The 19,285-nt window shown below is 47.0% G+C and overlaps 1 protein-coding gene across 3 annotated transcripts in view; it reads left to right on the top strand.

Annotated features, from left to right (window-relative positions):
* Positions 1–19,285, top strand: part of col16a1 (collagen, type XVI, alpha 1) — a 425,594-nt gene that overhangs the window by 146,814 nt on the left and 259,495 nt on the right. For all 3 annotated transcript variants that reach the window (XM_078237703.1, XM_078237702.1, XM_078237701.1), the window contains exon 8: positions 5,003–5,134. In XM_078237703.1, the coding sequence (XP_078093829.1) occupies positions 5,003–5,134 (132 nt within the window). The remainder of the gene's footprint in view (positions 1–5,002; positions 5,135–19,285) is intronic.

Below are 19,285 nucleotides of genomic sequence, written 5' to 3'. Positions count from 1 at the left end.
TGGGCCGAGAGGTGGCGGATGGAGTTTAATGCGGAGAAGTGTGAGGTAATTCACTTTGGTAGGAATAACAGATGTGTTGAGTATAGGGCTAACGGGAGGACTTTGAATAGTGTGGAGGAGCAGAGGGATCTAGGTGTATGTGTGCATAGATCCCTGAAAGTTGGGAATCAAGTAGATAAGGTTGTTAAGAAGGCATATGGTGTCTTGGCGTTTATTGGTAGGGGGATTGAATTTAGGAGTCGTAGCGTTATGTTGCAACTGTACACAACTCTGGTGCGGCCGCACTTGGAGTACTGTGTGCAGTTCTGGTCCCCACATTACAGGAAGGATGTGGAGGCTTTGGAGAGGGTGCAGAGGAGGTTTACCAGGATGTTGCCTGGTATGGAGGGGAGATCCTATGAGGAGAGGCTGAGGGATTTGGGATTGTTTTCGCTGGAAAGGCGGCGGCTAAGAGGGGATCTTATTGAAACATATAAGATGATTAGAGGTTTAGATAGGGTGGATAGTGATAGCCTTTTTCCTCTGATGGAGAAATCCAGCACGAGGGGGCATGGCTTTAAATTGAGGGGGGGTAGTTATAGAACCGATGTCAGGGGTAGGTTCTTTACCCAGAGGGTGGTGAGGGATTGGAATGCCCTGCCAGCATCAGTAGTAAATGCGCCTAGTTTGGGGGCGTTTAAGAGATCCGTTGATAGGTTCATGGACGAAAAGAAATTGGTTTAGGTTGGAGGGTCACAGTTTTTTTTTTTAACTGGTCGGTGCAACATCGTGGGCCGAAGGGCCTGTTCTGCGCTGTAATGTTCTATGTTCTATGTTCTATCCTTCCTATATCTCCCACCACGAACGCTATAGTTATGCCCCCTTGTAATAGCTCCATCCACCTGAGGAAATAGTCTTTGAACGTTCACTCTATCTATCCCCGTCATCATTTTATAAACCTCTATTAAGTCTCCCCTCATCCTCCTCCGCTTCAGAGAGAACAGCCCTAGCTCCCTCAACCTTTCCTCATAAGACTTACCCTCCAAACCAGGCAGCATCCTGGTAAATCTCCTCTGCACTCTTTCCAGCGCTTCCACATCCTTCTTATAGTGAGGTGACCAGAACTGCACACAATATTCCAAATGTGGTCTCACCAAGGTCCTGTACAGTTGCAGCATAACCCCATGGCTCTTGAACTCCAACCCCCTGTTAATAAAAGCTAACACACTATAGGCCTTCTTCACAGATCTATCCACTTGAGTGGCAACCTTTAGAGATCTGTGGATATGGACCCCAAGGTCTCTCTGTTCCTCCACAGTCTTCAGAATCCTACCTTTGACCCTGTAATCCACATTTAAATTAGTCCTACCAAAATGAATCATCTCACATTTATCAGGGTTAAACTCCATTTGCCATTTTCTCTCACCCCTCAATTTAAAGCTATGTCCCCTCGTGCTAGCCATCACCATCCGAGGAAAAAGGCTCTCACTATCCACCCTATCTAATCCTCTGATCATCTTGTATGCCTCTATTAAGTCACCTCTTAACCTTCTTCTCTCTAACAAAAACAACCTCAAGCCCCTCAGCCTTTCCTCATACGATTTTCCCACCATACCAGGCAACATCCTGGTAAATCTCCTCTGCACCCTTTCCAACACTTCCACATCTTTCCTATAATACGGCGACCAGAACTGTACGCAATACTCCAAATGCGGCCACACCAGAGTTTTGTACAGTTGCAGCATGATCTCCTGGCTCCGAAACTCAATCCCTCTACCAATAAAAGCTAACACACCGTACGCCTTCTTAACAACCCTATCAACCTGGGTGTTGCTTTCAAATCTTTCCAACCTCCGAGCTTTCCTCCCCATGTGTCTGGATCTGCTGTGCAATGATTGATTGAGATTGATTGCTCTGGTTAGTCAACAACTCCTTCATCGCTGAATCAGGCACTGAACCAGGATCACAGAAGGTGCGCTTTAGTGTGTGCATGCGTGCGTGCCTAAGTGTGTGCGTAAGTAAACGCAGCTAGATGTTTTCCACACTGTAAGTGGGTGATGCATTAACTGAAGCAGGACCCTGCAAAAATAACCCCATCTTTTGCTGGAATATCTAAAAACTCTCTTTCTAACTGTGGAAGTCAACCAGCCAGCAAATCAGATGACGGCTGGGAAAAAGAACTGAAATCTCCCAACCAAACCACAGAACTCCTGAATTGAAGAGTCAACTATTCACCTGCAGAAGTCAACAATATTGGAATCAATTTGTACTGACCATCAGCTACTCCCCACAAGTCAAGGACTGTTCCGTTATAACTTTTCATTTATATTTAATTTGCATGAGATTCAATTCTTCTAATCCATGTGAATGTATACACATCTGTTTCACAAATTTTCTCCTTACCTTTTTAGTAGTTAATAAACTTACTCTATCTTAACACAAGAGAACCTGGTTAAATTTCACCATAACTATTTGGTTTGGAAAAGGTGCCCAAGGGAAAGGGAACCTTGTTTAAAGCTTGTTTCTCCCAGCAGAAGGGCTGGATAAAGATCCAGTCACCCCTCCCCACTCGGGTTTGTAACAGTATGGGGGTATTCCAGCCAGACAGTGATATATCGAGGGGTTTCGCTGGCATCAACAATCTTTGGGGACCCCCACCTGGGGCTTCTCGTTGCAAATTGGGAAGCTCATTTGGGAAATTGGAACCAAATTGGGGGGGTTCATTATTCCAAAAGAGGGGGTAACATATTGGGGACTCGTATCCAGAATCCGTTCCCACAGGTCTCATAGAAATGAACTGTTGTGGAGAAAGTGAATTGTTCCTTGAACACTATTTTAAGAAACTGCAAAAAAACTTTCTCGAGTTAAATGTTTAAAACTTCTGCATTTGATGTCAGTCCTTTTCTAGCAGCACCAGAGAGTGTTATATCTGGGGATTTAAAAGTTAGTGAAAAGAGTTAACGAGGCATTTAGTATTAGAATTAGACTGAAGGCCCAGAAAACCTGAAGTGTAAAAAGGAGTGGCCAATCATCTTCAGGTAGAACTTGAGGATGATGAGACGGATGGTGTGGTAGTGGAGAGAATCAAATTGGAGATGTAGAAATTAGAATTTCAGGAGAGAGTAAAGGAAAGGAAATTTCAGCTTGAGTTGAGAAGCAGGAATGCTGCTGTGTGCCTTGAAGCTCAGACTTGAGGGTTGAGGCAACCCGGTTCTCTCTTTAATCCCGAGGCTTGGCGAAGCAGAGATGGAAATCTTCTTTATCTGCTTCATGCAGTTAGCACGGCAGTTAGAGTGACCAGTCCAACAGTGCTCCTTGTTACTGCGGAGTAAGCTTACAGGGAAAGCTCACCAAGTTTATTCCCTCTTGCCTGAGGAGAGTGTCATTGACAATGAGGCAGTGAACGGGGTTATATTGTGTGCATACTGGTTAGTGCCGGAGGTGTACCATCAGAAATTTCATACCCTCAGGAAACGGCCTCATCAGGCATACCTGGAATGTGGAAAGCTTAAGCAATTTGCTTTGGACCAATGGGCACTTAAAATAGAAACTTATGAAAACCTTGGTGAAATAATTGTCCTTGAGGAGTTTAATAACTCTATACCCCTTCCAATCTGACTTTCTAATCAGGATGTGCCCCCCAATCTCTGATGCCACCCAGTCCCTTTAAACCTACCCCACCCATTGAAAATACCATGAAGCAATCCCAGGTTTTAAAACAGTTTCTTTCAACTTTCCCCTGAGAATCATTGTCCTCAGTAAGAGTTTCAACAACACCAGGTTAAAGTCCAACAGGTTTATTTGGTAGCAAACACCATTAGCTTTCGGAGCGCTGCTCCTTTGTCAGATGGAGTGGAAATGTGCTCTCAATCATTGTCCTACCAGGGCACAGTGGCACAGTGGTTAGCACTGCTGCCTCACAGTGCCAGGGACCCCGAGTTCAATTCTGATCTTGGTTGACTGTGTGGGGTTTGCATGTTCTTCCTGTGTCTGCGTGGGTTTCCTCCGGGTGCTCCAGTTTCCTCCCACAGTCCAAAGGTGTGCAGACCAGGTGGATTAGCTAAATTGCCCCCTTAATGTCAAATAGTGTGTAGGTTAGGGGGGACTAGCGGGGCCAATATGTGGGGTTTGGGGATAGGGCCTGGGTAGGGTGCTCAGAAAGTCAGTGCAGACTCAACTTCATTGAAACATTGGACCTTTGAATGATTCAATCCTCCCAATAGATTTTAGATCTTCCCTTGATTTCTGAGTGTAAGATATTTGTCATCTCTCTAACTATGAGAAGTGCCAGAAGGATGCTCCAGGTTTCTCAGGTGGTTAGATAATCTATTTTTCCTCCTATACTGCATCTCATAGAGTCATAGAGGTTTACAGCATGGAAACAGGCCCTTCAGCCCAACTTGTCCATGCCGTCCAGTTATTATCACTAAGCTTGTCCCAATTGCCCGCATTTGGCCCATATCCCTCTATACCAATCGTACCCAAGTAATTTTCTAAATGCTTTTTAAAAGACAAAATTGTACCCGCCTCTACTACTACCTTGGGTAGCTTGTTCCAGACACTCACCACCCTCTGTGTGAAAAAATTGCCCCTCTGGACCCTTTTGTATCTCTTCCCTCTCACCTTAAACCTATGCCCTCTAGTTTTAGACTCCCCTACCTTTGGGAAAATATATTGACTATCTAGCTTGTCTATGCCCCTCATTATTTTATAGACCTCTATAAGGTCACCCCTCAGCCTCCTCCCCAATCTTTGCCCCGCCAGCTAAGCACAATTTCCTGATCTATCTCATCTCTTCTTTTCAGCCTTGGTCAATCGTTTGTTGTGAGCCTCAACCAAGATTTCTCAGTTAAAAAGTTAAAAGACAGTGTGGGATCACGGGGCTCAGCAGATGGACACCCTCAAATGAGGGGAAATTGAAGTCATTTTTTTTGGTTTGCACTTAGAAATGTTCTTACAGTTGAGTTTTTGCACCCAGATAACTGTCAGCTGTGCGTCGCTGACTGTCACCTGTCTCTTGCAGTGCGCAACTGAATCACTCGTTCAGAAGAGTCGGAGGAATGCCGAGGTGAAGATTCCACTTGCGGCTCTGCCTCAGTTGACTGGGAAGATCCAGACCAAGTGTTTCTGTGTTGATGAGAACACAAAGACAAAGGTAAGCCAGGTTTGCAGTTTTCCCAGAAATGCTGCCTGCTGTGCCTTGTGTATTCTGGGGAATATTATATGCAACCCAAACCAGGTATCAGGGGCAGCATTGGGAACAATGCAGCCCTTGGGCAATTGCACTTTCCTCACAGCCCATACAATCACTGTCCTTTCTTAGCCCAATTCTCCATTCAACAAAGTTCACCTTAATCTGACCTTTCACCTTTAAACCAGGCTAATGTTGACATTAGCCCCTTAAGAATCCTGTATGTTTCAATGAGATCACCTCTCATTCTTTTAAATTCCAGTGATGATGGAGGAAGTTTTCTCGGAAGGTGCCTGGGTGGCAATGGGGACAATTCTCCAAATACTCGTCTTGTTGAGACAAACCCAAATGTTGTTTTAAAACATTTCAGTGACAGTACGAGCTGTTTCTTGGGATCATGTGTGAAAAGTTCTTGAACTCTCGGAGTACAGCTGGATATTTAAATTTCCAGCCCTGGCTGAGTGGTTGCGTTCTCTTCTCTGCACCAGAAAGTTGAGGGTTTGAGTCCCATTCCAAAGCCTTGAGCACACGACCAGGTTGGCACTGGAGTGTGGTACTGAGGGAGTGCAGCACTGTCAGAGGTGTTGTCTTTCAGATGCTGCATTAAACCAAGGTTCTGTCTGCCCTTTCCAATGGGTGCAAAATATCCCATCGCGAAAGGAAGATCCGGAGAGTTACCTCCAGTGATATAACGATTCAATCAACATCACTCAAAACACATGATCTGTTTGTTATCGCATTGCTGTTGGTGGAATCTTGCAGTGCACAGTATGGCTGCCTACATTACAACAGTGACTACACTAGGGTTGGCACGGTGGCACCTGGTTAGCACTGCTGCCTCACACTGCCAGGGACCCAGGTTCGATTCCTGGCTACTGTCTCTGTGGAGCTTGCACTTTCTTCCCGTGTCTTTGTGGGGTTCCTCCATGTGCTCCAGTTTCCTCCCACAGTCCAAAAGATGTGCTGGTCAGGTGCATTGGCTCCCTCAGTGTATCCGAACAGGTGCCGGAGTGTGGCGACTAGGGGATTTTCACAGTAACTTCATTGCAATGTTAATATAACCTGCTTGTGACATTAATAAACAAACTTTAAACTTTAAAAAACTTTAAAAACTTCAAAGGTGTGTCATTGACGGTGAAGAGCTATGGGATGTCCTGAGGTTGTGAAAGACGCTGTGTAAGTCTCTCATTCACCCATTCCTTCTTTTCTTTCATTTTTCTTTCTCTCCATCTTTCTCTCCCTTTCGTAATTCCCTTCCCATGACATAAGTGGAAGTCCTTCTTCAACTCTTCCATTAACCAGCGATGCAGAGTAAATTTTGAACTGGCCTGTCGAGAGTTCACCCCATGAGCCTGGAAATTAGCAGCCAATCAGTGCGTTGACATTATCAGCTCATTTCAAAGTGACTCACTTCGCTGTACGGCACTGATAAATCCATAAGACCATAAGAAATAGAAACAGGAGTAGGCCGTTCGGTCCCTTGAGCCAGCCTCCCAATGATTCAATAGGATCATGGCTGATCTGCCTGCATTCCTCATGTCCTCTTTCCTGTCCTTTTCCTGTAACCTTGATTCTCTTACTGATCAAAAATCTATCTATCTCAGCCTTAAATATACACAAGGACTCTACCCCACAGCTCTCCATGGCAAGAAGTTCCAAAGACTCAAAATCCACTGAGAGAAGAAATTCCTCCTCATCTCAGTCTTAAATTGGTGTCCTTTTATTCTGAGACTGATCCCTCTGGTCCGAGACTCTCCCATGAGGGAAAACAACCTCTCAGCATTTACCCCTTCAAGCCCCTTAAGAATCCGGTATGTTTCAATGAGATCACCTCTCATTCTTCTCAATCCCAGTGATGATGGAGGAAGTTCTTTCTCGGAACATGTCGGGATGGAAGCTTTGTCAGGGCAAAGAAAAATCTCATTTTCAGATTGGAATTTCACAATAGAAACATTATTCCTTTCAAAATCTCGCAATCTGAGTACAACAAATCAACGTCACTGAGTAAAACCTCAAGAGGGCTCAGGTCCCAGTGATGTGTCTCTGAGCGATGGGTAGTTTTGCTCCTATTCACTGCAATGTCCCAGTGGATATTCAGATCCTGGCTATAGTCTGTTGAAAGGTTAAAATAAGCATACATTTCACCAGGGCCACATGACCGTCTTCCCGTACACAGTGGGGTGAGCCAGCTTCCCCTCTCCCACCACCCTGGCACACACTATTAATCACGTTTGTATGTTAATCTCATCTCTTCAAATTATCTCAGATTCCTAGAATAACAACAACTTGTTATATTTATAAGATATAATATAAGATACAATGTATTATACTGGTATTACATCATTTTTTTACTTTTATAAAAATATCCATTGATGTTTGATGAATCGAGAAACACGTCTGACGCCAGGTCACATCAAGAGACATTAGGGTGGGTGACCAAAAGCTTGGACAAAGAGGTAGGTTTTAAGGAGCAGCTTAAAGAGGAACATAGAGAGAGAGTGGGAATTCTAGGACTTTAAGCCTCGGCCCCTGGGGATATGGCATCCAAGGCTGGATCAGTGAAAATTTAGGGATGGCCAGAGTTGGAGGGTGCAGATATTTCGGAGGGCTTTAGGAAAGCGGTGGACAACATGCGGCCCGGGGCCACATGTGGCCGCTGGGGTTCTGAGTGCGGCCCATGAGACATTGCTGTCCGTTGCCCACGCACAGAGTTGCCACATTCCGCTGATTTCCAGCTGCGTAGTTTTTTCTTGGCTGGTCTGCCTGAAGTGATACACGAGTGAAGCAAGGGCAAGCGAAGTGAGGTGCGTGCTGATTGCTCACAACATTGACTGTGAGAGCCGTGCATTCCTTCAGTATCCAAAATGTAAATATTTATTTTGTTTTTATTGTTTGCGTTTAATGAGAGTTCTATTAATATTTAAATGATTAAGCATTTTCTATACTCATTGTGAAATATTTAGCGTGTATTAAATATATTTAATCTTATTCCTGGGGTCACGGTTAATGAACAAGCCCAATTTCAATCTTGCGGCCCACTGAGATGAAGGAGGGTCACTCATGCATCCCACTCACTCGCCTCGGTTGCTCATCACCCCTTTTGGAGGTTTAGTCTCAGACAGTGGACAAGGAAAAGGATGGAGTCAGTAGAAAGGGCATAGACAACATTTAAAAGTGTGTTACAGAGATTTCTGGGAGTCCGTGTTGCTGTGGCAACCTGCACTTTTACATGTTCCGTGTTGTCTGGAGCTATGGATAGTGATGGTAGAGGCTCCAAAATTCATTCTCTCACAAACTGACCAGGAATCTCTCCCTCTTTACTGCCAGCCACTGGCGTGTTTTGAAAGGATTTACAGGTTGATACTCAACCTGTTTGATGACGTTATGAGCGCACCTTCCTTGGCCCTCATGTTCTGCGGTAGGAATCGAACCCAGAGCTTCTGGCTCAGAGGCAGGGTCGCAAGACCTCGCCCAGTATTTAGTTGAAGGAAATTTCTGCTCATTCAGTACAGGAAATCGGGCAGGCGGCGTGAAAACTCCGTGTGGGACACTGGAGAGGGTGGAGAAAATTGTTGGTGAGGGTCAAACTGACATACATCAGTGAATAAGCAAAAGCTGATGTGTTTTTGGATGATGTCACTGAGGGGGCAGCCAGTGGATGGGAAATAGAAGGAGTTGAGGAGAGATTTTTGGGAGACACCAGAGGGAACATGTGGAGTCCAAAGATGTGCAGGTTAGGTTGATTGGTCATGCTAAAAATTGCCCTTAGTGTCCTGGGATGTGTAGGTTAGAGGGATTAGTGGGTGAATATGTAGGGATATGGGGATAAAGCCTGGGATTGTGGTCGGTGCAGACTCGATGGTCCGAATGGCCTCTTTCTGTACTGTAGGGTTTCTATGATTCTATGAGTGGGAAGAGAAACCATTGCAGGAAGCTCTCTGCTTCTGACTGGACAGATAAGGGCGGCACGGTAGCACAGTGGTTAGCACTGCTGCTTCACAGCTCCAGGGTCCCGGGTTCGATTCCCGGCTTGGGTCACTGTCTGTGTGGAGTTTGCACATTCTCCTCGTGTCTGCGTGGGTTTCCTCCGGGTGCTCCGGTTTCCTCCCACAGTCCAAAGATGTGCAAGTTAGGTTGATTGGCCAGGTTAAAAATTGTCCCTGAGATGCGTAGTTAGAGGGATTAGCGGGTAAATATGTGGGGGTAGGGCCTGGGTGGGATTGTGGTCGGTGCAGACTCGATGGGCCGAATGGCCTCCTTCTGCACTGTAGGGTTTCTATGATTCTATGATTGGAAAGAAACAGGTGCAGTCTCACCCAGATGGACAACGCGGAAGAGCTGTTGGAGGAGGATGGTGCAGCCAGCTGAGACAAAGGCTGCAGACAGGTTGAGAACGACAAGGTGAAAAAACGTACCTTTGTCACAGTCACATGGGATGTCATTTGTGTCTTTGATAAAGCCCAATGCATTGTGGGAGGAGAGTGGAGAGCAGGATGGAGAGATAGTCTCTGTCACAATGCAGGAAACCTGTTTGAAAAGGTTCAGTCATGGAGTTCTGGGAAACAAGAGCTCAGATTTAGGATGTAACATGTTCAAGGACATTGGAGAATCATATTTTATTCAGTCGTGGGACATGGTTGTCGCTGGCTGGCCGGTATTTATTGCCCATCCCGAGTTGCTCGAGGGCAGTTGAGAGTCAACCATATTACTGTGGCTCTGGAGTCACATGTAGGCCAGACCAGGTAAGGACGGCAGATTTCCTTCCCTAAAGGACATTAGTGAACCAGATGGGTTTTTACGACAATCGCAATGGTTTCATGGTCATCAGCAGATTCTTAATTCTAGATATTTTGATTCAATTCAAATTCCACCATCTGCCATGGCAGGATTTGAACTCGGGTCCCTAGAACGTTAGCTGAGCTTCTGGATTAATGGGACAAAATTCAGGATGCTGGGAAAACTCAGCAAATCTGGCAGCATCTGCACAGAGAGAGAAGCAGGGTTAATGTTTCAAGTCTATCTGACTCTTCTTCACGAGAGAATATTTCGTCTTTCTTTCCGTACAGGTGCTGCCAGACTTGCTGAGATTTTCCAGCATCCTCCGCTTTTTTTCCGACTCTGAGACCGGCAGTATTTTGGTGATTGATGGGAGTTTGGTGATGGGACAGCTGTGTGCAAGGACAGAGGGCTGAAGCTTTGTTTTTTGGCAGAGGGATGATGACAGCTGATTTAAAGGAGAGAGAGACAACACCAAAAGAGAGAGAAGTGATAGCAATATTGGTTGACATGGAGACCAGGAGGGAGATTGGTCAGCACTACAGTGGGAATAATGTCAAAGAGGCAGGAGGTAGATCTCACAGACACGATAAACTCGGAGAGGGCAAGGGGGAGAGATGGGAGAGAAATGAGAGAAAGGTGTGAGTTGACAGCAAGGATAGAGAGAGCATTAGAGGATGTTTAGCACAGGTAAATTTATTTGTTCTTTGTTAGAGGAAGGGAGTGCAGGAGCTGAGGCAACTGATAGGATCATCTACATCTTGCTGATACCGAAGTCCAAGATCTCCCTCAGTTGTTGGAAACGAGGGTGAAGGAGAGAGGGGGAGGGGTTTCAGAAACCGGGTGTGATGGAGGAGAGAAGCCCATTCTCATTCAAACTAACCACGGCCATTGCTGCCAGCTTCATCTTGGAGTTTGAATTTGAATATTGAACACTCTCAGGCTTACAGGAGAGATAATGCAGAACACAGCCCAGAAGCTGCCTCTAACAAGGCTTGTGTACCGGGCTGGAAGACAGATTTTAAACACCCGGCCCAGCCAGATGTGCTACATATGTTAGCCGGGAGCCTGATTAAGAAGATGCTGATTAAACGGGAAGAATTCACTCCGTTTACAGCCTTTTTCCTGGTGGATTGCAGCCATTGGCTGGATCAGAACCTCTTCTGATCTCAGCCCAGAGCTGAAAGGTGAAAGTTCATCCCTGGGCTGTCTGCTATTGAAATCTGGTTTATTTTTACAGCTTTCTCCTTTGATTCAGATCTTGGTGAGTTTCCAAACTGGGACCTCTGCTATTTGTGATATATATAAATGATTTGGAAGAAGGTGTAACTGGTGTTATCAGCAAGTTTGCGGATGACACGAAGATGGCTGGACTTGCGGATAGCGAAGAGCATTGTCGGGCAATACAGCAGGATATAGATAGGCTGGAAAATTGGGCGGAGAAATGGCAGATGGAATTTAATCCAGATAAATGCGAAGTGATGCATTTTGAAAGAACTAATGTAGGGGGGAGTTATACAATAAATGGCAGAGCCATCAAGAGTATAGAAACACAGAGGGACCTAGGTGTGCAAGTCCACAAATCCTTGAAGGTGGCAGCACAGGTGGAGAAGGTGGTGAAGAAGGAACATGGTATGCTTGCCTTTATAGGACGGGGTATAGAGTATAAAAGCTGGAGTCTGATGTTGCAGCTGTATAGAACGCTGGTTAGGCTACATTTGGAGTACTGCGTCCAGTTCTGGTCGCCGCACTACCAGAAGGACGTGGAGGCTTTAGAGAGAGTGCAGAGAATGTTTACCAGGATGTTGCCTGGTATGGAGGGTCTTAGGTATGAGGAGAGATTGGGTAAACTGGGCTTGTTCTCCCTGGAAAGACGGAGAATGAGGGGAGACCTAATAGAGGTGTACAAAATTATGAAGGGTATAGATAGGGTGAACAGTTGGAAGCTTTTTCCCAGGTCGGAGGTGACGTTCACGAGGGGCCACGGGCTCAAGGTGAGAGGGGCGAGGTATAACTCAGATATCAGAGGGATGTTTTTTACACAGAGAGTGGTGGGGGCCTGGAATGCGCTGCCAAGTAGGGTGGTGGAGGCAGACACGCTGGCATCGTCTAAGACTTACCTGGATAGTCACATGAGCAGTCTGGGAATGGAGGGATACAAACGAATGGTCTAGTTGGACCAATGAGCGGCACAGGCTTGGAGGGCCGAAGGGCCTGTTTCCTGTGCTGTACTGTTCTTTGTTCATTGAGCTCAATGTTTCTATCTGAAGATTCCATGTTTCTGCTGCTCACAACCAGCCCAATGCTCTGTGGGAGGAGAGTGGAGAGGGGGGGTTTAGATGTACGGTTCCTATGGCAATGCAGGAAGTCCAGAACAACCTCCATGACACAGTAAAATGGTAATGACAAGGTATTAGTTGAGGCATAAACATTGACCTTCTTCAAATAATGCAACAAAACCTTTCATGACCACCTGAGAGATCCAACAAGGCCTGAGCTCAAAGATTCATCTCAATGATGGCATATCCGAAAGTGCACTGGGGTTTTACCCACGGGCAGAGTGCATTGGAGTGTTGGCCTAGATTAAGTGCTCAGGACTCTGGCCTGGACTCATACCCACAACTTTCTGACTCAGAGACAGCATCAAGTGGGTCAAAGTTGACAATGAATGACGTCAATCGCTGGCTAGACTTTGTGTTGCCTCCACAATCATCCATTTCCCCCAGAATGTTTGACCATCTCTCTGTCAATGAGTTTGTGGTGATGGAATCCATTACTCCTGTACACAAATTCTCGATGTAAATCTTGTGTCTGTTTGGCTTAGTCACTGAGGCACTCACGACTCTGAGACAAATCTGCCATACCCACCCCTGAAAGTGAGGCACGATAACGCGGTTCCACTTGTACCTCCCTGTTCTCTCAGACATTTTTGTGCATTTGCAAAACTTGACCATTGTTTAACAATTGAAATTTGGCAATTGTTCAGCAGATAACAACCCTTCATGAAGAACTTGGGATCAATTTTTACTTTGTGCTGAATTAGTTGATGTCAGGTCTACACTACACTGTCCCCATCACATAAACCTGTTGGACTTTAACCAGGTGTTGTGAGACTTCTTACTGTGCTTACCCCAGTCCAACGCCGGCATCTCCACATCATGCCCATCAAACACTCCCAGGACAGGTACAGCACGGGGTTAGATACAGAGTAAAGCTCCCTCTACACTGTCCCCATCAAACACTCCCAGGACGGGTACAGCACGGGGTTAGATACAGAGTAAAGCTCCCTCTACACTGTCCCCACCAAACACTCCCAGGATGGGTACAGCACGGTTAGATACGGAGTAAAGCTCCCTCTACACTGTCTCCCATCAAACACTCCAAGGACAGGTACAGCACGGGGTTAGATACAGAGTAAAGCTCCCTCTACACTGTCCCCATCAAACAGTTCCAGGGCATGTACAGCACGGGGTTAGATACAGAGTAAAGCTCCCTCTACACTGACCCCATCAAACACTCCCAGGACAGGTACAGCACGGGGTTAGATACAGAGTAAAGCTCCCTCTACACTGTCCCCATCAAACACTCCCAGGACGGGTACAGCACGGGGTTCGATACAGAGTAAAGCTCCCTCTCCACTGTCCCCATCAAACACTCCCAAGACAGGTACAGCACGGTTAGATACAGAGTAAAGCTCCCTCTACACTGTCTCCCATCAAACACTCCCAGGACAGGTACAGCATGGGGTTAGATACAGAGTAAAGCTCCCTCTACACTGTCCCCATCAAACACTCTCAGGACAGGGACAGCACATGGTTAGATACAGAGTAAAGCTCCCTCTACACTGTCCCCATCAAACACTCCCAGGACAGGTACAGCACGGGGTTAGATAGAGAGTAAAGCTCCCTCTACACTGTCCCCATCAAACACTCCCAGGACAGGTACAGCACGGGGTTAGATACAGAGTAAAGCTCCCTCTACACTGTGCCCATCAAACACTCCCAGGACAGGTACAGCACGGGGTTAGATACATAGTAAAGCTCCCTCTACACTGTCCCCATCAAACACTCCCAGGACGGGTACAGCACGGGGTTAGATACAGAGTAAAGCTCCCTCTACACTGTCCCCATCAAACACTCCCAGGACAGGTACAGCACGGTTAGATACAGAGTAAAGCTCCCTCTACACTGTCTCCCAACAAACACTCCCAGGACAGGTACAGCACGGGGTTAGATACAGAGTAAAGCTCCCTCTACACTGTCCCCATCAAACACTCCCAGGACAGGTACAGCATGGGGTTAGATACAGAGTAAAGCTCACTCTACACTGTCCCCATCAAACACTCTCAGGACAGGGACAGCACATGGTTAGATACAGAGTAAAGCTCCCTCTACACTGTCCCCATCAAACACTCCCAGGACAGGTACAGCACGGGGTTAGATACAGAGTAAAGCTCCCTCTACACTGTCCCCATCAAACACTCCCAGGACAGGGACAGCATGAGGTTAGATACAGAGTAAAGCTCCCTCTACACTGTCCCCATCAAACACTCCCAGGACAGGTACAGCACGGTTAGATACAGAGTAAAGCTCCCTCTACACTGTCCCCATCAAACACTCCCAGGACAGGTACAGCACGGGGTTAGATACAGAGTAAAGCTCCCTCTACACTGTCCCCATCAAACACTCCCAGGACAGGGACAGCACATGGTTAGATACAGAGTAAAGCTCCCTCTACACTGTCCCCATCAAACACTCCCAGGACAGGTACAGCACGGGGTTAGATACAGAGTAAAGCTCCCTCTGCACTTTCCCCATCAAACAGTTCCGGGGCATGTACAGCACGGGGTTAGATACAGAGTAAAGCTCCCTCTACACTGTCCCCATCAAACACTCCCCGCACAGGTACAGCACGGGGTTAGATACAGAGTAAAGCTCCCTCTACACTGTCCCCATCAAACACTCCCAGGACAGGTACAGCACGGGGTTAGATACAGAGTAAAGCTCCCTCTACACTGTCCCCATCAAACACTCCCAGGACAGGTACAGCACGGTTAGATACAGAGTAAAGCTCCCTCTACACTGTCTCCCATCAAACACTCCCAGGACAGGTACAGCACGGGGTTCGATACAGAGTAAAGCTCCCTCTACACTGTCCCCATCAAACACTCCCAGGACAGGTACAGCACAGGATTAGTTCCAGAGTAAAGCTCCCTCTACACTGTCCCCATCAAACACTCCCAGGACAGGTACAGCACAGGATTAGATACAGAGTAAAGCTCCCTCTACACTGTCCCCATCAAACAGTTCCAGGGCATGTACAGCACGGGGTTAGATACAGAGTAAAGCTCCCTCTACACTGTCCCCATCAAACACTCCCAGGACAGGGACAGCATGAGGTTAGATACAGAGTAAAGCTCCCTCAACACTGTCCCCATCAAACACTCCCAGGACAGGTACAGCACGGGGTTAGATACAGAGTAAAGCTCCCTCTACACTGTCCCCATCAAACACTCCCAGGACAGGTACAGCATGGGGTTAGATACAGAGTAAAGCTCCCTCTACACTGTCCCCATCAAACACTCCCAGGACAGGGACAGCACGGGGTTAGATACAGAGTAAAGCTCCCTCTACACTGTCCCCATCAAACACTCCCAGGACAGGGACAGCACATGGTTAGATACAGAGTAAAGCTCCCTCTACACTGTCTCCCATCAAACACTCCCAGGACAGGTACAGCACGGGGTTAGATACAGAGTAAAGCTCCCTCTGCATTGTCCCCATCAAACACTCCCAGGACAGGTACAGCATGGGGTTAGATACAGAGTAAAGCTCCCTCTACACTGTCCCCATCAAACAGTTCCAGGGCATGTACAGCACGGGGTTAGATACAGAGTAAAGCTCCCTCTACACTGTCCCCATCAAACACTCCCAGGACAGGGACAGCATGAGGTTAGATACAGAGTAAAGCTCCCTCAACACTGTTCCCATCAAACACTCCCAGGACAGGTACAGCACGGGGTTAGATACAGAGTAAAGCTCCCTCTACCCTGTCCCCATCAAACACGATGTGGAGATGCCGGCGTTGGACTGGGGTAAACACAGTAAGAAGTTTAACAACACCAGGTTAAAGTCCAACAGGTTTATTTGGTAGCAAAAGCCACACAAGCTTTCGAGGCTCTGAGCCCCTTCTTCAGGTGAGCACTCACCTGAAGAAGGGGCTCAGAGCCTCGAAAGCTTGTGTGGCTTTTGCTACCAAATAAACCTGTTGGACTTTAACCTGGTGTTGTTAAACGTCTTACCATCAAACACTCCCAGGACAGATTCAGCATGGGGTTAGATACTGAGTAAAGCTCCCTCTACAGTGTCCCCATCAAACACTCCCGGGACAGGTACAGCACGGGGTACAGCACGGGGTTAGATATACTTCTTCAGTATTCTCTCCTTCTTGTCCACTGTTATCAACCTACGGAGAAAATGTATCTCCTCTTACTTTTCAGATTTGAATTGTTATCACAGCTCTGACCTTCCAATTCATTTCTGAGACCCTCCGGATTAATCAGTTGGTCAACATGGATAAGTGGCATTTATTTTGACACTCAAACAGTTGGAAAATATTCCAAATGAGCCTATTAGCTCAGGATATGATGGCAGTGCTGAAGATGGGGTTGTACCATCAAGTGTGAGTGTGTCCATCACCTCCCGGGTCATGCCCATAGGGTCTGGCTGTCAGTGTGGTATGTCTGTCTATAACTTGTGCTGTCTGGGGTGTGAAATGTCCTCATCCCAGTCTCTCAGTTTGAAAAGTACATGTTAGTTTATGCTGAATTACCTCAGTGTCTGGGGTATCACTGACGGTTCATTCTCACTTTCCCGACAAATGGTCAAGGTTCAAGAACACCAAGTCTTTGCTTGCCATTCTTGTCCACTAGTGAGGGCGCTCCCATCTATTGCATGAAGCATAAACTAGTTATTAGCTCTGAAAATCAGTGAAAAGATCGGAACAATTTTCCTACTGACAAATGAATAATCTTTGCAGTTGGTGCAGGAGGGCGGGGCTTCATGAGGATGTAGGACAAGGAATGGTGGGAAATTGGGGTGGGGGGGGGGGGTGTTCAGAGACAGGTGGTCACGTAATGAAACCTCCAGGAACACAAGGAAGTAGAGTTGGTCATGTAGTCAACAATCTTGATAAGCAGGGTGGCATGGTGACGCAGTGGTTAGCACTGCTGCCTCACAGCGTCAGGGACAGGGGTTCGATTCCTGGCTTGGGTCACTGGCTATGTGGAGTTTACACATTCTCCCCATGTCTGCGTGGGTTTCCTCCAGGTGCTCCAGTTTCCTCCCACAGTTGGAAAGATGTGCTGGTCGGTTGCATTGGCCATGCTAAATTCTCCCTCAGTGTACCCGAACAGGCGCTTGAGTGTGGCGACTAGGGGATTTTCACAGTAACTTCATTGCAGTGTTAATTGTAAGCCGACTTGTGACAATGATAAATAAATTTTTCAAAAACTCTGGAGTCTCCTACTTTGCCTCTCCCCTACGTTCCTGTGTTTAGAGGTCAGCGAGAGAGCCATGGTTGTATGAGCACACACAATGAGCAATGTGCCATCTGTTTCTGCTATGGTTTGGGTTTGGGTTTGGCAACTTGGTCTGTTTGACAATTCAACATCAGCTGCTTCAGAGCAGCAGCAAGGTATGCTGGGAGATACTGTGACATCAGCCCTCAGCTCTCCCATTGTCAAATCAATTTCAACACTTCAGTTTTTATTTTCAATGATTCTTTGCTTTATGAGTGTGATCTTTAATGACACAGCTGGAATAGAAAGTCGACTTGTCTGCTGAATGTTTCACAGAGCACCGTCACTCACAGCTACCTCCCACTCACTCAGCTTTCAGTGTTTAGTTACTCACAGATGTTGAACTATCCCGGCCTGGCTCTATCTCGAGCCAACAGCCCGCATGTGTGCAGCATGACTGACAATTCCTCTCCGCCTCTTCACTGCATCTCCATAACAGCATTCCCAGCTGCACATCCCATAATATACCTCCGACAGTTAATGATCCCACCTTCTCACTGCTCTTCCACTTACTGGCCTCTTGCTCTTCACTGTGGTGACCCTCTCACTTTCTACTTCAGTTTCTATTTCTGCTTCTCACTGTCCCTCACAGCTGGCCCAGTTTACTCTGTATCTAACCCCGTGCTGTACCTGTCCTGGGAGTGTTTGATGGGGGACAGTGTAGAGGGAGCTTTACTCTGTATCTAACCCCGTGCTGTACCTGTCCTGGGAGTGTTTGATGGGGACAGTGTAGAGGGAGCTTTACTCTGTATCTAGCCCAATGCTGTACCTGTCCTAGGAGTGTTTGATGGGGACAGTGCAGAGGGAGCTTTACTCTGTATCTAACCCCGTGCTGTACCTGCCCTGGGAGTGTTTGATGGGGACAGTGTAGAGAGAGCTTTACTCTGTATTTAACCCCATGCTGTACCTGTCCTGGGAGTGTTTAATGGGGACAGTGTAGAGGGAGCTTTACTCTGGATCTAACCGTGTGGTGTGCCTGTCCTGGGCGTGTTTGATGGGGACAGTGCAGAAGAAGCTTTACTCTGTAACTAACCGTGTGCTGTACCTGTCCTGGGAGTGTTTGATGGGGACAGTGTAGAGGGAGTTTTACTCTGTATCTAGCCCAATGCTGTACCTGTCCTGGGAGTCTTTGATGGAGACAGTGTAGAGGGAGCTTTACTCTGCATCTAACCCCATGCTGTACCTGCCCTGGGAGTGTTTGATGGGAGACAGTGTGGAGGGAGCTTTACTCTGTATCTAACCCCGTGCTGTACCTGTCCTGGGAGTGTTTGATGGGGACAGTGTAGAGGGAGCTTTACTCTGTATCTAGCCCAATGCTGTACCTGTCCTGGGAGTGTTTGATGGGGACAGTGTAGAGGGAGCTTTACTCTGCATCTAACCCCATGCTGTACTTGTCCTGGGATTGTTTGATGGGGGCAGTGTAGAGGGAGTTTTACTCAGTATCTAACCCCGTGCTGCACTTGTCCTGGGAGTGTTTGATGGGGACAGTGTAGAGGGAGCTTTACTCTGTATCTAACCGTGTGGTGAACCTGTCCTGGGAGTGTTTGATGGGGACAGTGTAGAGGGAGCTTTACTCTGTATCTAACCCCGTGCTGTACCTGTCCTGGGACTGTTTGATGGGAACAGTTTTGGTCTCTTTATCTCAGAAAGGATATATTTGCTATAGAGGGAGTGCAATGAATGTTCACCAGCTGATTCCTGGAATGGGAGGATTGTCGTATGTGGAGAGATTGAGTTGACTGGGTCTGTGTTGTCTGGAA

The sequence above is a fragment of the Mustelus asterias genome, chromosome 21, assembly GCF_964213995.1.
Source record: "Mustelus asterias chromosome 21, sMusAst1.hap1.1, whole genome shotgun sequence".
Taxonomy (NCBI): Eukaryota; Metazoa; Chordata; class Chondrichthyes; order Carcharhiniformes; family Triakidae; genus Mustelus; species Mustelus asterias.
The sequence above is the reverse complement of the archived record's forward strand: the minus strand, read 5'-3'. Positions and strand labels throughout refer to the sequence as shown.